The 25,745-nt window shown below is 38.0% G+C and overlaps 1 protein-coding gene across 4 annotated transcripts; it reads left to right on the top strand.

The window, feature by feature from the left end:
- Positions 1–224: 224 nt before the first annotated feature.
- Positions 225–24,153, top strand: LOC129769135 (transmembrane protein 170A). 4 transcript variants are annotated; one of them, XM_055771213.1, is made up of 2 exons: positions 225–683; positions 22,011–24,153. In XM_055771213.1, the coding sequence occupies exon 2, from the start codon at positions 22,518–22,520 to the stop codon at positions 22,908–22,910; it is 393 nt and encodes a 130-aa protein (XP_055627188.1). In that variant the 5' UTR covers positions 225–683; positions 22,011–22,517; the 3' UTR covers positions 22,911–24,153. The 4 variants fall into 4 exon arrangements, with proteins under 4 accessions (XP_055627188.1, XP_055627186.1, XP_055627190.1 ...); XM_055771211.1 differs by having other exon boundaries at positions 225–879; XM_055771215.1 differs by lacking the exon at positions 225–683 and adding an exon at positions 897–1,286.
- The last annotated feature ends 1,592 nt before the right edge of the window (positions 24,154–25,745 follow it).

Below are 25,745 nucleotides of genomic sequence, written 5' to 3'. Positions count from 1 at the left end.
GTTTTGCATTATTTTCATGGTACATGTGCGATAATTCAAAATTTTATTTTAACAAAATTAAATAAATGATGAAATAATTTCGAAACATATTTTGAAACAGTTCTTGAATTTCTATGGATTCGATCGATGGTTTATTTCTATTTCTTGCTTTTCTTCTTTGCCTAACAATACTTGAACAAAGCAGGGAGTACACTACCTTCATATTCTACGTACTTTGGTCGCTGCCAAACAAAGATTTACTAAATAGACTAGTGAAGAGTAGCAAGAGTGATCGTCTGATGGGTCCCCTCCTCTATCACGATATTGTCTTTTTGCTACGATTACTCGCTTGCATTGAAAAACGAACTAAACCAATGGAGCAATAGTTTACGATTTGTGATTGAATTCGTGTGTGATATTAAAAAAACTCCGTTTTGTGGTGTACCGTGTGCTGTTGTAGTGTCTGCATTCCACTCTGGAATGTTTCGGATGTGAAGGATATACACTGTGATGAGAATGAAAAAGCAAAACGGAATGAGCATAATTTTTCAATACTAGTTGTCTAGTGCAATACGTGTATGGGTACCGAGAGGAAGCCAAGAAAAAATGAGTGCACTCTGAAACGAAAGTGAATCTGAGGGTGTAATTATGGACACATTCCCTTTGGCTCTTCAAGGCTATCGTGTTTGCGATTACTACTGTTGGTGAGTTCTAAGTGGCAGGGAGAAGAATCATTGGGAGGAGACGACGTGCGAACAGTGCCTACCTAGGTCGACCAACTAGCAAGTGAAAGAATAAACAACGACGTAGCTTTTGCTCCTCTAAGTGTGTCCTAAATGTGTGCTGTAAAACAGAGATTAAAGGTCATAGCTACGGTCGGCAGCAAATACTGATATAAAGGTACGACCCAACACACAGCGGCTCCTTGGGAGCAAACACTAAACATTGATTAGTGGTCAATGTACATCTCGCATCGAGCGCAAGCGGGGTGACGTTTGTAGCTTCTGGTTTCCATATTAAACAAATAATAGACTGAATGTGATCGGAGGAATCGATGCAGTGGCGTTTCAAACCGTGCCCAAGAAAATCGATTTACACGAAAATAAACATTGGTATCGGTGGATGTATATTTTTGTTCGTTCAATTTGATTCTAAGTTCGGCGCAATCATATGTACAGGATGAGGGAATGCGTAGAAATACGGTAATGGAGATCTCACTCACAGTCAAGCGCAAGATAAAGTGTTTATAGGAAGTAATGCCAGCATAATCACCACCGCAAATGCATAGAGGTCAAATATTACAGGAAGTAAGCAGCTAGTTCACTGAATTGGGACAAAACTATTTTGGTATGAGTGAGTAAAATGGAAATCTTGAGGAAATGTTTCTTTTTGTTTCGGAATAGTGGATTTAGTATTGTCCGGGGACATGATATAGTTCGTTCTATAACACACGGCAATCTGATGTGGTCGAATGTAGGTGACGATTACAAACATGAACAGCAAACGTAAAATAAAATATGCGTATCAAAATTTGTTGTTCTGAATTCCTAATTTTCCTCTGAATAAGCGAGCAGGAAAACTAATTTAATTCAACCGAATGTAAATATGCGTTTTTAGAGGCAGATGTATTGACCATATCGACAAAAAACCTACTTGTCCGATAAGACAGGTGGGAAGATAATAAATAAGGGTTTTGGCTCGATCAAATCATTGAAATATCAGTTGAAAAAGGTTCTTCACATTGAACGATGAATGATAAGCTTAGCGTTTTTTCATTGATAAGTTATTGCTGCATAGAAACTTCTGCTATCTTTTGTTAGTGTTGCCACACCGTGGATATAGCCTCTTCCTAAAAATTAGGCAGTCAATGGTTGAGTCTAGGAGTGATGGGGGCTATATTTTGGCATATTTTAGATATTTCCGTATATATTTGAAGTTTAATGGTTGTCTTATGTATAAATGAAACCTAGTTTCCATGCTGATATACTTTTTTGACGTAGGACTACGTCTTTCATTTCTGTACTGGGGTACAAGTTCAAAGTTTCGAGCGTTAATAACTCCTAAATAATTGAAGGAAATGGAATGAAAAACACTTCATTCGAAAAATAAAATGTCTACACGTTATATGTTTGTTACATATTGATCCAAAAACTTGTTTCAATAGCTTTCAAAAAAGTAGAAGGGTTTCAGACTAGTGGCACGGACGTAGATTTCAATTAGGATCAATTTTCAATTAGGAAAAATATGTTGCTTCAACTCTTTTGAAACTTCGAATGCTGACCATGGAAAGGGCTGTTTGTTATATGTACTCACAACCGTCAAACGAGTTGTAACAAACAACTGACACTATGAGCCATGACAATATCACTACACTACGGTTATTAGTGCTTGTAACGGAGCTTAGCGCTTATGAAGCACCTTATCACGATTCTTACGTGGATTTTAGGTGTTGGGTAACGTGGAGCTCACCGAGCGGTACAACGGGACGGGGGTTCTACGGGCAGCGATTCGTGAATGTTTTTCCTTTTCTGGACGGTCCAACAGTGGTAGTGCCCGTGCATCGGCAGTAGAGTGTACAAATCGCAAGGGAATCTACTAGCAACAGCAGATGACCTCATTCGTGAGTAAAACCGAACTTTAGCTACCAGTAACCAACAAGCTGTAAAACCACGATGACAACCAACCATTGATGGTGCATTATCCGTCTCAATGTTCTTCCATGGAATAGCTTTTTCGGTAAAAAAAAACCGATCTTTATATATTTAGCAAAAATCATTTCTTGGCACATATTTTCATCTTTAATATATCATATCTATCCTAACAACAAAGCTACATTGCTGGGTAATGTAGACTCGTCCAGCTGGAGAGAAAATCTGTTGGTATACACTCGAAAAAAAAGGAGTAGAGTGCGAAGTCGAAAATTTTTGATTTGATTTTTGACAACTTTGTGTAAATCTACGCATATCGATGGTATGTACATCATTTTGAAGCTGCAACTTTCAGGTATTAGAATATTTTACGTACATATCTATATCTCGGTGTGTGTAGGCGTAGTGAGCAATAATATCGGAAAGAAATGAAAAATCAATTTTTCTCTGTTTTTTCAAAGATTTTCTGGGCTAACACAACAAAAACCAGCTTTTATCTGGTTCCTAGAACGTTTCTGTAGGACCTTTCCATAAAGCGATATTTCAGTTTAAATGGAAAATTATCCCTCCGTCTGTGATGGTGAATTACTCAAAAAAAAATCATCGCACCGCAAATCTGAAGGCAGTTTTGAAAACTCCAATAAATTCTGCACAAGAATAATTTATAACTTTATAACAAGAATAACCTTGACGAAAAAAAAAAATCTTCATATTTCATGCATCGATCTCAAAAAAGTGTCAAAACAGGATTTTTAGAGTGCTTTACAAAATCCACTGTAATTCTGCAATTATCGCAGTAAGTTCTAATGTTTGCTGGAAAATGTTTAGCCTAGTATATTCCCTAAACATCTGTGAACGTTTCACATTGATATATCCAGCCGTTTTTTCTAGCCGATTTTTCAAAGTTTGAAGCAAATTAGAGGAATATTTAATCGCAAATCGTACCAGAAGTACAAAATCTTAAGCGACTCTCGGAATGAACGATTCGTAACATTTTCCCTCTCCGCGACCCATTCTCAAGTTTCCTGAAATAATTAAAAAAAAAATTGTTACGCCATGCACATAGATGACCAAGCATTTTGTAAATTCTTTTTCAATCACTTTATTCTAGTTCACTTCATTCAGTTAATACCTTGTAATCTTTTGAATTAAACTAGAAGTTGAGTACATTATAATTCAAGCTCTAACGTATTTCAGAAAGCATATGAATTTGCAACCTAAGGCCAAGCTTGTTATACAGTAAAATATCAGGAGTATGTTTGGACATGAAATTGATTATGATTTCCGTCGTGTTAAATACCGTATATGTTTAAAATACTGAGAAATGTTAATCATGCCTGAAGGACTCGTACGCTCAAACACATTATCTTGCACCAACCTGTTCACGTTTTTTTACTTGCCGAATTTTTCATCTTGTACTTTTTATTTTCATCTTGTGCGCACTCATCGTCTTGTCGAGTTTTTGAAATATACAGCAGTAATATTCTCTACTAAGATATTGGTCATTCTCAGGGTTGTCACATATACAGAATAATCTGTATTTTGCAGATTTTTCGCCAAACTTCAGATACAGAATCTGTACATACAGAAATACAGATTTTCTACAAAGATACAAAATTTAAAGATATTTTTTTTCGAATTCAACTTTGAATGTTAAATTAATTATAGTTTACTTTTAACCATATGAAATGTTACCTCACTTCTCCATTCCTATTAAGGATGTTTTTGGGACACTTTTTGAAGGTTCAAACATTTTTATACTTGGGTTTCTCTGAGCAAACAAAGAAGGTCAACAACCCACAAAATTTGGTTGAGATCGATCCAAAAATAGAGTAGTATCAACTGTCTCCAGAAGTTGTCACGTCACGCAAAGTATACGATCCATTCCAGTGTGACGGAACAACATTTTGATTCACTACAAACACTTTTTTGCATTTTCATGAATAAAGCACACAAAATTAAACGATGTTATAGTAAAATTAAGAAAATTTCCAATAAGAATCATCAGTTGGAGAATATTTCATAGTTAGATTGGGTTGTTGTCAGTCAAATGCTTCTGGGAACACCTGACTTTTTGCCGTTTCGGACTGTTGAACAATAATGATTATATTAATTAATTACAGTTCCGTTTCAAAACATACAAATGATCTTTCTCCTATATTTTCTAAACAATATACGAACGTAGATTCCATAATATAAGATATAATCTTATTCCAACTCCCGGTTTGCTGATGGTAGTATTGAATGCTAAAAAATAGGAAAAACCCATACGATTTGGGCTTACCAGTGGAAGTCGAATATCGTATTCCGATGCCATTTTGAAATCGAGGTTGGTGACTTCCGGTTCGTTAAAAACGGATAAAAAAGACCGGGAATGACATGAAATCCCACAATACGATCGTGAATGGTAATGCTGGCATATATCCATGGGTGTGCGAAGAGGAATAAAAAAGGAATAATGTTTGATAGTGAGAGATAGGATTTAAGTGAGAGGGAGATAATGTTTGAGTGTAAAGAACTTAGCCTTAGAGCGACGTGTGTGGAGTTCTACAAAGAAAGTGCACTTAAAAATGCACACACAAACATCAACGATCAACGATCAACGATCAAAGTCAACGTCAAAGTCAAAGTCAAAGTCATCTTCAACACGCAAACATTAACATACAGGCATACAAAGAGTTTATCAAAAGTTTCTGATAGTAAAATCAAATGCGTTCCGCCTGTAGTGAGCGCTACTCGATGAACCAGGATTGTGCTAACCATGCTATACATACCATAAACAATCAAAATTGCCTTGTTTCACAATGTTTCACAATCTAACAGAACATAGAACTCATTTTGCACATAGGTCTAATATATTTCTTCTCTGTTTTTGAAGGAATGAAAACGTAAAATGACGCTAAAACGTTAGAATGAAGAGAGCAAATTGTCAGCGTTATGACACCTTTCATTTGACACTATTGAAAATTCAGTAGAAAATACCGTTCCTGAGACACGAAGGACCACCTTCCCCTATGGGATGAACTTTTGGAAGGGGAAGGGGAGATCTCAGAGGAAAGTAAACAGTATTCAGAGTAATAAAAAACATAAAAAATAGTATATCGCTTGCTACAATACGGTGAAATTCTTATTTAATACAACTTATTGATTGTGTGACGCGACAACGCTTCGTGGAGACTGTTTATTCGCACAGAGCGCGTCGTCACGTCACAAAATGCATGCCGTTAAAATGCATGTTCCTGCGAGTTTTTTGAAAAACTGAGTATACAGGAATCTACGTTCATCTTTCATTGACAAATCATAGAACACAGTTTATTTGTATGTTTTGAAACGGATCTGAAAATACAACAATAATGTTCAAAAGTCGGAACCCGCAAAAAGACAGGTGTTGTCACGTCACAAAAGTATTGGGCTGGCAACAAGCGCATTCAACTGCAAAATATTCTCCAGTTGAAGATTATTGTAGGAAATTTTCTCAATTTCACTTTATAATCGTTTACCATTTGGAAATCGTGTGATTTATAGATGAAAACGAGAAAAAAACCCGTTTTTAGTGAGTCAAACCGTTGTCACGTCACGCTGGAATGGGTCATATACAGATTTTTTTAGAAAATTTTACAGGACCAAATGTGGCAACCCTGGTCATTCTTATAACAGGGTGGTTCACGTAACACAACTGATTAAGCATCTTAAATATATCAATAAGAACTTGTGTTACTTGTGTTATGTGACCCAAGGGGTCGATATCGACCACTTTGAGAAACCCTGCCTAAGGTTTCAAAATATTCATTGGAATTCGTTCTGCGACACCCCGTTGCTTCAGAACTGATACCACCATCTACGCATTCAGCTGTCAACAGCATAATAATCATTATTCGTGCACTCAAAAAAATTAAAAATACATCTTCAAATATACCCTCAACAATGACTCAAATACCCGCGCACTTCACTTCATTCCTAACATAAAAAACTAGAAGTAGGTTATATATGTGATATAACCGCAAGGTAGACGTAGGACTACCGCTGGCTCTGTAGTCATTTGTTTGAAATTGCATCTGAATGAATTCTCAATGAATGAATGAATAATTATTTCTAAAGATTGCTGAAAGTGTTCCTTGTTAGTATGTGAGATGAAGAGAAGAGTTGCGTGGTTTTGCAAAAGCAACTGATGGAGTTTGATACATAATTCTATTTTGTTCTCGTGAGAATAATACACGACAGTTTTCATGACCACTCCACGCGGAAGCAGAATAGAAACTGATGCTCTTGGATACGATTGTATCGTGGGACCGAATGCGCAAATCTTCCTTTGCTCGAGCGCATTTACAAGTGACGGTGCCTATTCGCGATGGCGGTTTCTCTAGGTGCCTTGATTTTGAGTCCGTGTTCGGGAACACATTCCGATCACTACAAAAGCAATCATCATCAATGAGCTAGATTGTTATGATTTTAAATAGCCTGTTCTCAAAGCAATGTTTAAGTTATTGAAACGAATTTTTGGACCAATAATCATATAATTCTTTGACATTTTATGTTTCGAACGAAGTGATTATTATACCACTCCATTCAGCCGGTAAAAAAGTATTAGCGTTCAAAACCTTGCACTCCAGCGTCACTCTCTCATTTTCGAAACTATGGAATTACACCACGGTACAGAAACGTCAAACATCAAAAAATCACAAAAATTCGTTATTTTCCGAACTTCCAGACAGGGGTTCCCTCTTAACAGTTAACAATCCGTCGGACGCAACTGGTCTGATAGGCACTTTTTGGATTGTTCCGCTCGCTTAAAATGTCAACCCAACATCCCGAATTGTTTCTTAAGTATATATCAAGCAGTGCTTCTCAGGCTCAATGCGCCCGACCATGTTTCAAAACATATTGCGCACTACGAAGTGTTAAAGTAACTGATTTAACAGTCAAAGCAATAAATTAGTCTTGTACAGAATTTATTGGAGTTTTCGAAACTGCCTTTCGATATCCGGTGCGATCATTATTTATTGAATTATTCATCATCAAAGACGAAAGGGTAATCTTTCATTCAAACAGAAATATCTCTATTTGGAAAGGTCCCACCGTAACGTTCTAGGAACTAATTGAGAGCTGGTTGAAATTGTTAATTGGATTTGGTATTGAGTCGGATGGCAAAATATTGTGTTAGTCGACAAAATCTTTGAAACAGAATAATATCGATTTTTTACTTCTTCGCGATATAGTTGTCCACTACACCTACACACACACAAAGATAAAAATATGTTCGTGAAATTCTAATAGCTGAAAGATGGAGCTTTGAAATGATGTATGTACATTCCATCTGTATGCGTTGATTGTTCACGAAGTTACAGCATGTCAAAAATCACTGATCACCTCGATGGAGTAACCTTAAAGCTGCAGTTATCGGCAAAACAGAGACGGACGTCGGTTATTGACAAAGAGGATAACGGAACGAATGGTTTGTGGTGGCCAAGAGACGCGCTCGAAAGTTGTACAACAAGGTTTTGAAAAAATAGGAAACATACGAGAAGATTGATTTTAGACAGCTTCCAGGCCATTGTCAGAAGAGATGTTCCCAGTAAATTTATGTTCGTTTTCGATGATAAATTTGCCAGGAAGTTCTTGATGCGGCAAAGGGTTTGCATCTGTGGACAGAAAAACAAGGTTCTCGTCATAAACAAGACAATGGACTCGAAAATGTATAGGGAAGAGTGCCTTCAGAAACGTCTTCCTCCGTTTGTTAAAGCTCACAAAGTTCCGGTGAAGTTTTGGTCATATTTGGCAAGCTGCCACTACAGTCGAGAGGTACTTTAGTGGTACCGTGACAATGGCGTCGATTACATTGAAGAAGGCCTTAATCATCCCAATTGCCCCTAACTCCGCCCAATCGTAAAATATTGGGCAATTGACAAGCGGATATTGGAGAAGGTCGCAAAAGTAACTCGGGATTAGGATTGGGCGATCTTTATAAAAAGATCGATCTTGTCGAATCGATTTTCCAAATGGCGTAAGGATCGATCCACTGGTACCAAAGATACCAAAGAACCGATCTTTGCCGAATCGAAAACTCGATTTTCTCGAGTAAAAAAGATCGATCCAAAAAATCGGAATTCGAAATGAAAAAGATCGATCTTCTTAGAATCGATCCGAGATCGCCCAATCCTACTCGAGATGCTGCAGACATGAAGAGATTGTGGAATAAAATGACCGCTGAGGTTGACCAACAGAGAGTTCAAACTTCGATGGAGGGTATCCGAAGAAAAGTACGAAAACCTTTTTAGCCTAGAAAGAATATGTGAAATCGGGAAATTTGAAGATAAATTATGAAATTATGAAGTTTGAATAAAACATCATCATTTTTCTCGCCGCGCCAACAGTGATAGACATTCGTTTAGCAGGGTTCAATTTGCGGCTAAACGAATGTCTATCACTGTACCATATATGACCGTTTCGCTATTTTTCAAGCCAGAAGTGACCCGAACAATAAAGAAAGCCTTTGCTTCAGAGAAGAGAAAAGAGAGAAGCGAGGGATTTCATTCGTTCGCCAAATAAATCACAATTTACCTAGAATTGATTTTAAAAATATCAATAACATAAGCAACAAAACGAAAACGAGAGCATAAGAACAATACCGAATCATAATGTGTTGTTCTTTTTAGAAAAAAATATTGAAAAAACAAGAAGTGGGTTATATCTGTGATATAACCGCTTGAAAAAAAACTTGAAACACCTACAAAACAACTAGGAAAGTTCTTTTTATTGGGATACTTATTTGTTGTAGTGATATTTAAGTCACTTTTATTGAAAGGACGTGCGTCACAATCACACACACACACACACACAAGGCGGCATCGGTTTTCCCGAGAAAATCGAGTTTTCGCATAATAACCAAGCCTTTATCTGTGTTTTTTGAAAAAATACTTGGGAATGTTTAATTTAAAAGATAAATATTAGATGTGCAACGTAACAAGTTGGTCAGATTAGTGATTCACGTAGAATTTAAAGGAATGGCGAAAGGTATTCTATTGACGGAAGAGGGGCGGAAAATAATAAAGATATTCAGCGAACAAAAGTTTTCTAATCGCTCGATCGTAACAAAAATTGGTCTATCTGAGGAAGTGGTACGGAATTTCTTTAAATAGTGCCAAAAATATGGGATATAATGACCAACAAATGGGAACACCAAAGTTACGTTGCGTCTTAAAGGTCGAATAAGACACGAAGCAACCAGGAAACGATGTCCTGCTCATACATCAAGGCAGAATCGGTTGTTCCAGTAACGAAGAGGCATATTGCGCGCATCTTGAATGAGTCACCAAACATCATGTGGAAGGAACCTCAAGGGAATCCGAAACTGACCGCCACCCATAAGCAGAACCATTTCATTTTCGCCCGGTAATACAGGCCTATCACAGCAAGCTTTTCATTTGTTTCATTTTCACCCGAATGAACTCCGAAAAGTATCTTCAATTACTGGAGAACGTTTTGATTGGCCATATTGAGAATAACGCTACCGAGGATGTAGTTTTTTTAAGCAGGATTATGCATAGATCCACGTTTCCAAGCAATCGAAGGCATGGTTTGCCGAGAAGGACATTCCGCTTCTTGAATGATCTGCTGGCAGTCAATTGCAATCCCATAGAGAACCTATGGAGAATCTTGGCCGAGATGGTCTATGCAAACGGATGACAATTTGACAACATTTCCAGTCTCAAGGCAGTAATTCAGGAATGTTGGGCTATGATCAATGTCCTGGAAAAAAGGTAATAAAGATGGTCGAGTTTCGAGCGACATAGCATGCGCTGCCATAACTATTTCGCAAATAGTGACGTCAGTCGTTGTGTTTACCTTTGATTGCCCACCACATCCATATAAAAATGCTATTTTCAGGAAGTAATTTATCAATTAACAATGTACATTTTTGTAGAGCTCCCGCTGAGTATGAGGCTAATGTGATAGCGTGAAGTGAATATTTGTGAAATGTCGTCGAAAAAGACGGATAAAAGTGATATTTCCATGTGCCATTTTCACTCCCCCACGTTCATAGAAACAAACAAAATTTTGTTATTTTACCGTTATGAAGTTGATGTTTCGAAGGCTCTCAGTGTCGGTGTGTATGTTGTGAGATAATAATTGCCAATTAATCAAAATTTCATCGAAAATGTTACTGCTTTCGAGAACTAAGCATACGAATGCTCTCTGGATCTTTTTACCACATGAGTAATCGAAATAAGCCACGATATAATTGTCATCTGTTAAAAAAGAACCAGTAGAATGATTTCATGAGAATTTTGGCTCCAATTATCATGCAACCGTAAGTACTTTCAACATTGTTTTGTTTCTTCCATATACATTCCATATTGAATGCAAATAATTACGACACGATATTTGGCTTGCCAATACAGATACACTTCGCCTACTGCTCCACCTCTATATGTACCTCATTGGGCTATAATCAATATGGCAACACTTTAAAAGCTGTCAGACTCGACGCCAAATCGAGTTTTCAAAGTGATCCGAAATGGAGGTGGACATACTAAATTATAGCTACCGATTGGACTCGAAATTTGCCGCACAAATTTTCTTTTATTGAAATTTTAGGATGCGGATAACGAATGTCCACCCTGATTCCACATATTTGAATAAAACAAAAAGTGAATTTATACTTTTTTAAGAATGAATTCGATGAAAATAAACAATAATCGTCTTTTATGTGCAAAACTGTACAAAGAATTGACTTATTTTTAAAAATATTGAGGAAAAATACGGTGCGGCTGAACGAATGTCTACCACTGCATTAGAAATGTCCTATCGAATATTTGCAGAATGTATGGCTTCTCAAGATTCTACGCAAGTTTACACATCCGAAATTATACTTTGCACAATTATTACAATTACGTGATAATTTTTATGGCTGGAGGCGAAATTCGCTTTGATTGCATACTTAACAACCATAACAATCCAACTTTGCCTGTATCGAGCCGCACAAGTGTGTACAGATGCAAATGTAAAATGTAAAACCAGCAATTAGATGATAATGTATTTCCAGTTAATGGAAACCAGCGTGACATTAACCCGTTGACGCAATAATGTTTAAGTATAACAACCCAGGGGGACAAAAACGTTGAATAATGTCAACGGGGCAAGAAGTTTTCAAACGTAGCAAGCAGCTCGGTGTTTAAGGAGCTTCGGAAAAGGCGTTTCTTCTCGATTGAGAGGGATCACCAGAACTCTGCAAAGTAAACGCTTTTGGTTGGCAATCAAGTTTGTAGAATGCCACATCGCTGGAGTCGTGAAAGATGGAGCATTTGATTTTTGTTAGAAACACATCACAAAGGTTTTTGATTTTTCAGATATCATTTATTTCAACTTGTTATAACTGAGAATTACACTATGTAACTTCATATGTTTCAGATTGTGGAGTGTATTCATACCGGAATAGTTTAATTTGTCGGTCTTTTGAGTAAACTAGGATATGTACCGATGTACGCTGGCACAAGCCGTATCCGGGCAGCACTTAACACTTGTTCCAATCATTACCGCTCGTCACCACATCCATAGGTTGAACTCGGTTCACGGAAAATTGACCCGAAGAACGATGTCAAACGGGTTAGTGGATAGAAGCAAGGAAGAATGAACGTACAACTGGCATATATATTTTTATGGACTTAACGACCTGATGCACACAGTCGTTTGGAGGGGTTGTATTAATATTTTACATGGGAACAACAGTGGAATACAGCGAGAATATAGCGGTACAGATACAATTGAATCGTTTGTGAATCTCCAATGCGCAACACTATTTCTCAGCAGTGACCAATTCCCGCAAATGCAGGTCGAATTCAATATTCTGCCTCGGAAGTGCTCGGTTTTCTTTAAGCTTAAGGCGTTTCAATTAATATACATCTACTGAAATCCAAATCCAAGTGAAATCATCAATCAAAACTTTGTTTGATAAACTGTCCATAAAATCTGTAGAAACCGAAGATGACATCCGACACGATTTGTTTGAAAGCGCCACCCATGCTTACAAGATTCACATGTGTATACTCTGCACTGAATTATGTGCGTTTTTCATATTTAGCATAATGTGTGCCCGCTAGGCGATGGCATGACAAGTGGACCGAAACTGTGAAGCAAAAAATTGTTTCGTTCGCGTAATTACTGCTACACGGTCGTCATGGCCGTCGATATCTGTTCGCAATATGAGTTGAAAATAAACATTTGAAGACGTAACCTTGGAAGAAAACGATGATAAAATGTTAGAGGTCGAGAAAATGTGCCGTATAAATCATGACGTCGTATGTCTATCCGTTCGTTGGCCTTTTGACCAAGTGACAATTATTATTTCGTTCAGTCAATCAGTGGCAGCATGTAGCTTGTAGCTTGACTCAAATTGCAGTTATCGTTTATGAATCACTCTATCGATGTCTCCTTCCTCTTTGTGAACAGTTTTGTTTGTTGAGGCACGCACTTATTTCTATTTTCGTTATCTGTGCAAGTTGGAATGAGTATTAGTGCTAGTGAGTTGTCCACTATATTATTTGTTGTTGTTCCGGTGTTTCGTTTCATGCAAGGAACTTCGGTTGGGGTATAATTTAAATTTAAACGAAGCCGTTCTGAGTCACATTTCTCAGTCCTCAGTTCTCAGTTCTCAGTCCAGTCACAGTCCTCCAATCTCTGAGACAAAGATTATTTTGCTATCATGTTGTGCTGAACACAAACAGGAAGATCTAGAACACAGTTGATTGGACAGCTCGTAGTGCTTTCTCGATTAATTGATAATACCCTTTAGCGTGAGCTTCATATTGTCGATATACAACTTATTCATTTTTTCAGAATTTCGGAGCAATCAGTAATCGAATAATTTCAGTGGCGATGGAATGTGACAGTTTTTTTCTCTTAATTTTGACTATTGATGTGCAAAGACAGCATTATCAATTTTATAGGAAACATTTTTTCATGCAATCTGTTGCCTAGTTTAAGTAGAACTGCGATTATCTGGTGAAAGAAGAAAACCTTTTACTCAGGCGGTCTTGTTGTATCTGTAATGCAAAGAAATACCTTTTCAATCTACTGCTTTGTGCCAAAGTGGAAACCATGTTATAATGATATTAGATGACGCCAGTTTTGGTTCTATCAGCCAGACTCTTTCAGTGATGTTGAAACGAGGTGGCTAAGACGAACATCAGATGAAGTGCTCAGCACAATGAGTTCACCACTCCAGAAATGGCGAAGAACAACACGAAATTGTGTTGGATAACCATCGGCTAAAAACTGTAAAACAGGGTTTTTACTAGTTCAAAAGATTGATATTTTTCATTTTTCAACCGGTTACTATTTACAGTAGAACCCCGATTATCCGAGAGAGAATGATCCGCGAAAGCGAGTTCACGATCCTACAGATGGATAGTTTCATGATTTCTATATTGATAAAAAATTGTTTTCATGCTGGAATGTCTTTTTTCGAGTTTGCACTTAATTTTTAGTTCTCCATTGCGTTATCAGCGATTTATGTTACCCGAGGCGAGCTTGCCACACTATTCCGTCGATAATCGTGGTTCTACTGTATTTCGTATTTTGTGCACCAATCTGCAGGTGAGCCACAAAGGAATCCCAAATCGGAATATGTTGTACACGCTCTGGTAGATTTTGGTATAAATTTTGTCACTCAGAAATTGAACAATCTAGATTGAACCTAATCAGTGGCGTGTCTGGTTGTACCCCTCTCTCAATCGAAAAAAAAAATTAATGCTATCCGAATACATGTAATAAACATCAATAATAATACCAAAAACATAATTTCCGAAGATGTATCAGACCCAACATCTAGCGAATTACTACTTAAGGCGTAACGATATGCTATCCTTTTATATGTCTGCATGTCCAGTGAAAATTATGTTTTCTGCATTTCAATAGATTGTTAGGGAGTGTTTTATCGATTGGTGTCAAAAACTTGTAAATCTATCAGAAAATTATTAGAAATTAGACAGTTTACGAAACGTCTCACTTGCTGTTTACAAGACTAAGAAACTCGAAACTAAGCAATAAAAATGATGTTTTCACTTGTTTTTTTTCTTTTCATTTTCGATTTATTCATTTTAACCTATTAGAATGAAATGAAATCGGAGTATTCCGTTTCATTAATTTCTGATGTTCCTCCAATTTGGATACAAAGCCTTCATTGACGACTGAATCTGCTGGAATGGGCTATATTTATTATCGACGTCAAAGATTTTATTCTTTTAAGAAGGACCCTCGTAACTTTCAATTGAGGGTTTCATCTGTTCTATTGCTCCAAAATTAATTGTTCTGAACCGTATTCCAAACAAAGAGATATTTAAAGAGACATAGGAGGGCATAGCATAGTCACGCTTACCACTAACCACCGGCGCCGGCAACTGATTAATCACGCTGATCCACTGTACAATCTTCTGCCTCATCATTTTCATTTCAATCAGTGGGTACACTTCAAAGACAACTATGAAACTTTCATTTGAATATTAACTACTCGAATAAATGAATGTTTCAATTCGCTCTGAAAATTACGATAGAAAATTGCGCCTCAGTGTGAGCAATGAGACGAATGAATGTGAAGCAAAAGGATCATACACGAAGGAGAAGGGACATTTTCACAATCGAGCGTGAAAAAATGTAGCGGCCCCGAGTGGTCCAAGACCTTTTTTCAACTCTAGATATTAAACACTTTTTCACTTAGCGCTTTGAATTTAGACTCCCTTTATTTTTAAATCTTTGCTTGATGAAACATAATCTATCTCATTTTCTACCGACTGAACTCCGAAGACAGAGTTTGTCTATTCTACACTGCGTTTCATAACTATAGAACCACTCCATTTTACTGAGTTTCCAGAGATATGTAAGCAGTCGGTTGAATTGAAGTATAAAGTGTACAATATAATAACTATCTTCATTTATAATACTGGCCATTTGAACTCTAAAGGGTGTGTCACATCAAATTGCATCACGGAAAAAACGCTGTAGAAATTCGCCCAGTAGACCGATCCTTTTGAAAATTTTAGACAGTAAAATAAAAACTATTAAACAACTTTTGGCATTTTCTTTTTATTCATACTTCGAGCCCAAGCCCGTATGCTCGCACCTTCCTCTTTACCCCGTCCATAAGGTTCTGTACAACGTCAGGTTGTAGTTTTTTTTTAACAGAAATCCATTTTCTCTTGAAGTCCGCCTCAGATTTGACAACTTTAGGGTTCTTCCGGAGGGCCTGCTTCATAATCGCCCAATATTTCTCTATTGGGCGAAGCTCCGGCGCGTTGGGCGTGTTCATTTCCTTTGGCACGAAGGTGACCCCGTTGGCTTCGTACCACTCTAACACGTCCTTTGAATAGTGGCACGAAGCGAGATCCGGCCAGAAGATGGTCGGGCCCTCGTGCTACTTCAATAGTGGTAGTAAGCGCTTCTGTAGGCACTCCTTAAGATAAACCTGCCCGTTTACCGTGCCGATCATCACGAAGGGGGCGCTCCGCTTTCCGCAAGAGCAGATCGCTTGCCACACCATGTACTTTTTGGCAAACTTGGATAGTTTCTGCTTGCGAATCTCCTCCGGAACGCTGAATTTGTCCTCTGCGGAGAAGAACAACAGGCCCGGCAGCTGACAAAAGTCCGCTTTGACGTAGGTTTCGTCGTCCTTTACCAGGCAATGCGGCTTCGTCAGCATTTCGGTGTACAGCTTCCGGGCTCGCGTCTTCCCCACCATGTTTTGCCTTTCGTCGCGGTTAGGAGCCTTCTGAACCTTGTATGTACGCAGGCCCTCCCGCTGCTTGGTCCGCTGGACGAATGAACTTGACAAATTCAGCTTATTGGCGACATCCCGGACCGAACTTCTCGGATCACGTCTAAACTGCTTAACTACGCGCTTGTGATCTTTTTCACTGACGGAGCATCATTTTTGCCGTTCTTCACCTTCCGGTCGATGGTTAGGTTCTCGAAGTATCGTTTTAGTACTCTGCTGACCGTGGATTGGACGATTCCCAGCATCTTACCGATGTCCCGATGTGACAACTCCGGATTCTCGAAATGAGTGCGCAGGATTAATTCACGACGCTCTTTTTCGTTCGACGACATTTTTCCAAATTTACGAAAAATTGACAGTGAAGCATGGCCAACGTGATCTATACACTCTTATCTGATTATAAGCGAAAGCTGAAGATATAATTCCTAAAAATTAAATTTCTACAGCGTTTTTTCCGTGATGCAATTTGATTTGACACACCCTTTATTAATGTGTCCAGGCGCGAAACATTCGAAAAACTTAAATTCCAGTGCTTCATTACTATAGAACTATAGAATAGATGGAAAAACTCTCCCTCCTTTATAAAATTAACGTCATTTTCTCATGAATTACAATAATTTTCTAATTCGTAGGTCATCTTTAGTTCTCAATCAATTGAAATAACCCATTCGGGGTGGTGTTGGCCAAGCTGCGCCATGTTGTAGTGTGTATACGAGGTATGGCTATTAAGTAACGAGACTGGTTACTAAAAGGGTTATATTTTAAAAATTACGGTACAACGATATGCTCCCCTTCAATATACTCCCCTTTGATCCTCACACACCTTTCCATACGTTTTTTCTCTTCTTTTGTGATGGCGTTCAAAAGTCGCGTCGCTTTTGCCTTCGCCTCTTTACGGACTGAAATCGGGTACCTTTCAACACGGATTTGATCTTGGAGAATGGGAAAAAGTCGCATGGGGCTTGATCTGTCGTGTACGGGGCATGTTCGAGCACTGGAATGCCCTTATCGGCTAAAAATTGCTTCAACGACAGCCCGTTATAGGCAGGTGCGTTGTTGTTCGTGTTTTTCGTCACACATGACTTCCGACGCGAACTACAAACCACGTTCCATTCAACCCACTCTCGCAAACTACTATAGGGACAAAAACGTGTTTTCGTACGTTTATAGCAGACACTTCAAGCTACCGAACGCACTATTCGTTTTTCTCCCCGCCCCTCTAGGGCGCCTCCAGGCACGCAGTCTCGTTATTTAATAGCCATACCTCGTATTTTTCTACACAGAGGATACTGCTCGTTTAAGCACTTCAAATCACTCATACTGCTTGTAAGCTGCATCTACTATTCGTACGATCACTCCTCATAAGTACTTGATAGGGTTTTGATCTGGTAAACAAGCTGACCAGTCCAGAACCTGAAGCCGCTATTCATTAAACCATGTCATGACTTTCTGGATTTTATGAATTGATGCCAAATTACCCAAATATCACGATGTTTTTGATGTAAAAACAGAAGTGAATGATTTTGAAGTACTTTATTGTACTTCTGACTGTTCATTCGTGCTGATGGTAAGCCTTTTTGAGGAAATTCTTCCCAAACCATAAAAATCCCATCTCCAAAGCTGCGGATCCAAAAACTAATGTGGAAGCTAATCCCATGGGTTTCACTATTTCAGGACAAGTTCTCTAATGAAAATAAATTCTACTTGAATAGAATTTCTTTATACGGGAAGGATTTATGCAACGTGTCATTTAATATTTCAACTCGTAAATTTGCAAGCGGCAGTTTAATGGTTTGAGGAAAGTATTTCCAAAAAGACCTGGTTCAGATAGCTTTTCATCAACACAAATGCATAGTTAGAAGTGCAACGAAGTACTTCAGAATAATTTACTTTTTTTGCATCAAAAATATCGTGATAATTGGGTAATCTGGCATCAATTCATAAAATCCGGAAAGTCATAACATGGTTTAATGAATAGGGGCTTCAGATTCTGGACTGGTCAAGAATCAAACAGCCATTCGGGCCCTCTCGTCGCTAACTGTTCTACAGACGTTCCGTGCCCATTTCATTCTTCACCGTCAAATGGACTTCACGGCGTATTGAATTGACTTCCCCCAGACTGAATTCGGTTCCTCTCTTTCATGTATCATGTATACATGTATCGATGTTTGAGTTCACTGTGGATAAACAATGGAACGTTGTTTATCCACAGTGAATTGAATTTGAATAGGATTTTCAAACGGAATTTGATAGAATATTCACTTAAATGTAAATATATGGGATATGTAGAATAATCAAAAAATTAAAAACATAAAAATATAGTTTTTATACTATACTTTTAAGCGGTTTTATTTAGCATGACCTATTGTAAGTATATTTGTATGTTTATCTGTAGGGTTGTCCCACATCAACAGAAATTTAACCCCCTTCCTGTTGACCGATTAATCTGAAATTTGGAACACGCCTTTATCTCTGCTGTCGTTATAAAACTGCATATTCCATGATCTTGAAAATCCAAGATGACGGCTGCTACAAAATGGCGGACTATATACTTAAACCCCATCAATATGGGTATCGAATGAAAGGGCTTGATTAGCATAACACAGTTATTTATGAAAATGCAGATTCAAAATGGCCCGAATTCATTATTATCGTTACCCTCTTATTTCTTATTATTCGCATCAGAAATCAAGTTTTTGTTCCACTTTATACGGACGTTCAAATTCAATTGTGTACGCGGGCAACGAGGTACATGTCAGGGTGGAGTAGTAGGGGTGGATTAAAGTCAGGTTGAATGAAGAGCTAGATTTGTATTCATTCGTTACGTGAATCTCATACGAAAATTATTCTTGAGGACAATTTTTTATTATAATGAAAAGTTTCAGTAAAAATGTCGGAAATGTATAGACAAATGATTCAATAGTCAGAGTCAGGATTATGTGTTTCAAGAAACTTTCATTCAAAGCTTAAAATTTTAAAACAGGATTCGTTGAAAGTCACCATCAGGTGTCGACACTGTACCACTGCGTATTAAAATAGCCATTTGGGCACCCATTCGGGATTTTTTTTATCTTTCAAGTCGGGATTTTTTTGATCAATGTTTTTTTAACGATCTAAAATGATACTGTATGTTAGCGTATGAAAACGTCGCACGAGATACAACAATTCTTTCTCTTCGATGTACCAAGATGAAGAACTCTTTTTTTCAACAAAATTTGTTTCGAAATTTGAAGTGAAGGAACGTAAAAAATGAAGATGTTGGCTGACGCCCAGCAGCCTTGAAAACCCAGAAAATTAGAAAGTGTTGAAAGTTGAACTAGATTTGTAATAACGCCTATAAACATAATACTACCCTATGATCAGAAAGTACCGAGAATTTTTATATGAAACAAAATAGAGTTAAATATCAGACAAATTTATTTTATATCCTTCAAAATGAAAAGGGTGTAAGTGACATCATACATTTCTCTATATCGACTTAACTGCAAACACATTCCTAGCTGTATTTGATAATCTGGAAGATAGGTCAGAACCCAATCTGTCGGATTCTATAGCAAACTTAAATTGGAACGTTTTTGCAGTTAAGTTATCAACTAAAGAGAAAGTTGGATAAGTGAAGTCTATCAAGTCGCTTACATCCCTTTCCTTCTGAGCCCCTCAAATATGATCCATCTAAAGCAACACACATGTGCCAACGCTTGACCCAGTTCTCCATACATTCCTGGTAGGCCGACGAAGGGATGGCCTATAGTTCCCTCGTCGCATTCTCTTTAATCATCTTGATCGTCTTAAGGTCATACCAACATAAGAAAAACAAATAAACTGGTTCCCGCATGCACGGTACATTTAAACAAAAAAAAATCCGGTACTTTCTGATCATAGTGTATTAATTCACATTCTTTTCTCTTATGGTTTTCTTATGGTATCCAATTGAAACATTCGTATCTTTGATAAAAATAATGGTTGATAGTCGAAATGTAGATTCAACATTCGGACCGAAACAAGTTCCTAAAATAAATCAAGGTTCTGAAGTAAAAATGGGACGCATTTCAGAGAAAAAGGAGTCAGATTCAGGATCATTGAAAAAGTGCTACTTACCTCGTGTTATTTACTTCATCTCGTCTCATATGCTCCTATTCCTTCTAAGCTTTTTTGTCTAGCGTTATTTTAACAAGAAAGGTATTCTGTGTAATTTTATTTGCGATAGTTAATGAAATAATTGAGTTCGGGTTATTACTTTAACCCCTTGAACGACAATTTTTTTTCAGTCAGAGCAGTGCAGTGCAGACGATTTAATTTTTTTAGTTTTAAGAGAAGAGATTGATTTCGAAACTCACGGTTCATATTCAGTCAATTCAATTCAATTCAAAGCGCTTCAGGCCTTAGATGTATATATTTCAGAATCAATCTCGTCCGTATCTCCTGAACGCTACATCTAACCCAAAGTCTATTGCTGAATAACGCACCGTCCAATTTTTTTATGTCACATGCGGACATGCGAAATATTTTCGCAAATCGGCTTTCAAAAATCAATGTTTAACTAATGATACAATACTATAAAATTTTTATGTTTTCAGAATCGGGAATTTTTCAAATATGGAAATCGAGTGGCCATCCTGCATTTGAATTGAATTGACTCGAAATGAATCGATGAGCATTATGAGCGAAGATGACTGATGAACTAGTCATGTTGGCGGCGATTACTTCAATCCTACTCGTAGCGAAGCGACTGAGAGAAGAGTCGATTTTCATGTTTTGTTTTCGAAGATGTTGTACCCTGCTTTCTGAACCGTCCATTCTACTAAGCGAGTCGCGTAATCGATGAGAGGGATTCTTGCCAAAGTGACCTCGAATAAATTCCCAGCCCAATGTGATGTAACGCCCATAACCCTTCTTATCATGTTTTTTCCACGAAAGAACGAGTTTTGTTGACAGCAAAATATAATCGTTAACTCTTACTGGCAATTGTTATAAAAATATCGGATTTTTGATTTAGTGCTGTTATTCCACATTGTGACACTGCTGTATCGGATGTAACTGAGCATATACGACTCCAATTATCATCCGGAAAAGATATGATGTGCTCCTCTGGTGTTTGCAGGGCTCCTTTCGACTATTGCGTAAAGCTTTCTGCAGTTCATATGTCGTAGTTTCTAGTTTGTCCAGAAAAGATTCCCATTGGCTGGGACACCACTATATGGCAATACCAAAACAACACGTGTTGATTATATTTCTTTGTTGATTTGTGCAATGTTTCGTTTTACGGTCCATATCGGATAAATTTTCCCCCAAAAATCCTCTTCGCTAACGAAGATTGAAGCCAGAACTCTTGAGATTTGTGAGATATGCACTGTTGCCATTTACCACTGAGTCACCATTATTTTGTTTTGTTTATCAATAAAAACATCGAGAAATAATCTTTTAGAACAGGAAAGAATATTGTTGAGTTAAATTCCATAACCGGCTTACGAACAGCCAATTTTTAAGTGATTGCGCGTCTTAGAAATATAACAGTTTCAACTTCTGAACCATCTGAGTCGAAAAAATATGAACTAAATGAAAAAAAACAATGGATTTTGCCTCCCTTCAACTGTTTCTTTATCTCTTCTTCATTACAGAACCACACGATGGTGTACAGTGGTGTGTATCATTCGCACTACCTGATGCGACCACCGCCGACATCATCCGCAACATCTCTGCCTACTTCTGCCGTTGTTGCTACCCGGGAAACCACTCCATCATCGCTGTTGTTCACAAACGGGTCAATTTTAGCCGGGAACGAAGCTTTAGTTTCCACTGTGCTACCACCGTTTTCACTATATCTATCATTGTTCTTAGCCGAAGAAGACGCGTACAGGAAGCAGCAGGAGCAACAGCAAAACCCTCAATCGCTCAGCAGTGTGTCACAAATAAACCATTGGGCGCAACGGAGTAACTGTTAGTCAAAAGTTTTTAAACTAAAGCAAGATAGTAACTTGTACGAGGGATCTCGACGTGCGGAAAAACACTAGCGCACTGTATATGTGTAGTAAAAGCTAAGGATACGACGAGGAATTTGTCACAAAAGTTCTCTCAAACGTTAAGGCATAGTGAGGGAGAAAACCTAATCGGTTTTAGCGGAAGCAATGTATTCCGACAGTATCTCGGAGCTGGACACGATAGCCAATGTGATCGGACTGCGGGGCGTCGGAACGAGTACATTAACTAAATTCTTGGAAATGTGGTACCACGTCTTCCTGTGGGCGCTATTCTCGTCAATCATCGTACATACTGGTGCGGCAGTAGTTGCGTTTGCTACACTGCGTAAGCACAAGTTCGGTCGATTCTTCTCGATCTTTATCCTGGTGATGGGTGTGGTCTCTCCGGTTACCGGAGGCACCGTCAGCAGTGCCACCATAGCATTTGTGCACAGAGCGTCAAACCTGCCGATGTCACCGATTCTGGCCATGGTGTACGGCTTTGGACAAACTATTTTGTCCGCCTGTCTCGGATTCACGCGGCTCCTGGCGACGTTGTAAATGCGGTTGGGTTGAACACTCGCAAATGCTTTGCTTCGAGTGTATCAACTCGAACGCATCGGAGACCACATTCACGTATGAGCATATACACCGCGCATGCATCTTTGTTTCCGTAATAGTTAAACATTCTAAGAAGAGCAAAATGCTAATCATTTTACTATAGTCCAGTTTTATCAAAATGCGTAAGAGGAGAAGAAAAAAACTAATAAAAATTGGAATCCCGCGTTTCCAGGGAAAACAATACAAGGGCCATACTCGACCGATACACGGGGAGACGAGAAAACTATTTCAATAATTTTGTTTTAAGATAAGCAGACAGGCAAATCAATGATACAAATACGATAAACCGCAAACAAGTGTAAACCAAGTAAAATGTTAAGACTAAGGAATAATCTGCTAGTAATGTAAGGCAGAAAGGAGAAACATTGCAGAAAGCTATTATACATATAGTAAAAGTAACAAAAAACTAGTGATATATACCTTAAAGAGTAATTAAAATCAATTGTTTAGTAGCAAACCGTATTGGGCAGAACAATCCTAGTAAACAAAGAAAAATCGCCACTAATGAAAAATCTTTATATACGCTATCGTCATCAACAAACAAATCACTAGATATCAGAGCAAACACTAAACACAGAAATGTTGTTGCTTTCAACATTCGTTTCATTTGCTTTGCAGTTTCACCCTATTCATCACAGCTCCGTGAGCACATTTTATCATATCTCTATCATAGTGAAAAGGAGGAAATTATTTATTTGTCATTTTGCGCTTTCTTTCATTTTGACTCCCCGTTTCTTACACACTAATCCACACGTTGAAACGCCGAAATGCTTTCGGTCCAATTAGCGTTTTCTCCTCACACAGCTCGGATTCTATGTATAAATCGTTGAAAATAAAATCATTTTGCTTACATTTTCATCACTCTGCTCAATTTCTCTGTAATTACGCTAGAGAAACGTAATATGTATATGTATATTTTGTTAGAATTTCGAAGAAAGAAGCGGAAACGTAAATCTTAGGTTCTAGGTGGCAAGAATCAAGGGAAACAACAATATGTTTTAGTGCAAACGTATGGAATAGAAAGGAAGGAGTGGAAGGCTTGAGAAAGTGTTGTGTTTAGGCTGCAATCAAACTCTCTCTCTCTATAAATACAAAATAAGCTGAACAATGAAGCTCCTTCTCGAGGCTTAGAATGAAGCAGGTTTTAATCATAATAAATAGTGAAAGTCCATGAACGATAGTACATTCGGGGGAGCCGTTTTTGAGAGAAAAATTGAGAAATCATTGCGCTGGGCTGAAGCAAAGTAATTGGGGATACACAGGGTGGATTAAGAATGCCATCAAACAGCTTAAGAACAATAAATCAACTGGAAAAGATGGCATCGAAGCAGAACTGATTGTCATAATTTGGGGAACAGAACAGCTGCTAGAGGAGTGGAAAGATGGGGTTATTTGCCCTATCTCAAAGAAAGGTGACAAACTTGACTGTGAAAACTTTCGTGCATTTGACATTCAGAATGCCGTCTACAAAGTGATTTCCCGATTCATCTTCCGTCGTCTATTGCCACTTATTAACAGATTCGTGGTCGTGGTCGGTCTACCACTAAACAGATCTTCACCTTGAACAGTGGTTTTCAACCTTTTTTGCTCAATTCCCCATTTTACGAAAATTAATCCCAGTGCTTCACCCCTATCAGTATTTTGTAAGAAAGTCTGTAACACATCGGTAAAGTAATGTAGAATACAAACGGTTTTCAAGTTATATTCGCAACAAATTAAATTTTATACTTATATCTGATTACAAAAAAGGTATATAAATTTTGGCAAGTCAGTATGGCACCTGTGTTTGAACGATTTCCGCCAAAATCGAAATTCTTGAGAACGTTGTCGAAAAACACACCTCACATCTTCGATATCCACTCTGTTACGGAGTTTTGTTCTCATCAGCAGCATTGTAGGAAATCCAGATTCACATAAATTCTACATGAAAGACAACCACACTCGTAACGCTTATTCCGCATATCAGGATAAGAATCTATCATTTGTAGATCGATGAGTTTGTTCTGAAATTGATCCGAAATATTCATCACTGCCAGTCGGGAGGCGGGACCATGTCCATATTAGTTCTTTGATATAGGGTTGGGGAAAGAGAAATGTCGTATTTCTGATCGAAATTTGACGCTTTATTTAACATACTTAAAAATATTCAATTTAAGTCAAATATGCGCCGTTTTGTTCGTCTTGTTGCCATTTAGAAGGCAACATCATTGACTACATGAAGTTGACTACAGTTTCGCCGGCACGGTTGATTGCCGTTATGAACCAGGGGTACGACTAAAACGTCAAATCGCTCATATTGCCAGTGTACCCAATATTGCTGCGGTTCACTGACATTTTGGTTCTATCAATTACTGTTGTTTACAACTCGGTCCGGTTATATAGTCGAATAGTGGCTAACTTTAAACTCCATGTTAAATGTGAACACCTCTATGTGAAACTGAAATATGAAAATCGCTCATGCAGTTAGAATAAAGCAGCGCATTTTTCGATTTCAATCCTCGTAAATGATATGTTGATAAACGAATGACGCCATATTGATTTTGATTTTGGGTAGCCTATATTCAATTGATGTCTAACCCCTGTTATGAACCAGCACAAAAAACAAAGCTACAAACTATGCTCCAGTGGCGGTACCACGATCAAAGCATTCTTTGAATAAATCATATCACATTAGCCGAGCCAGCTGGCGGAAGCATATGCATGAAGGTTACTAGGTTACTATTTTCAACGACAACTGTTTATTTATTATACTGCTTCAAATACCTTCGACGAAAT

This window comes from Toxorhynchites rutilus, chromosome 2 (assembly GCF_029784135.1).
Source record: "Toxorhynchites rutilus septentrionalis strain SRP chromosome 2, ASM2978413v1, whole genome shotgun sequence".
Lineage (NCBI taxonomy): Eukaryota > Metazoa > Arthropoda > Insecta > Diptera > Culicidae > Toxorhynchites > Toxorhynchites rutilus.
This window is presented reverse-complemented; position numbering and strand designations above follow the sequence as displayed.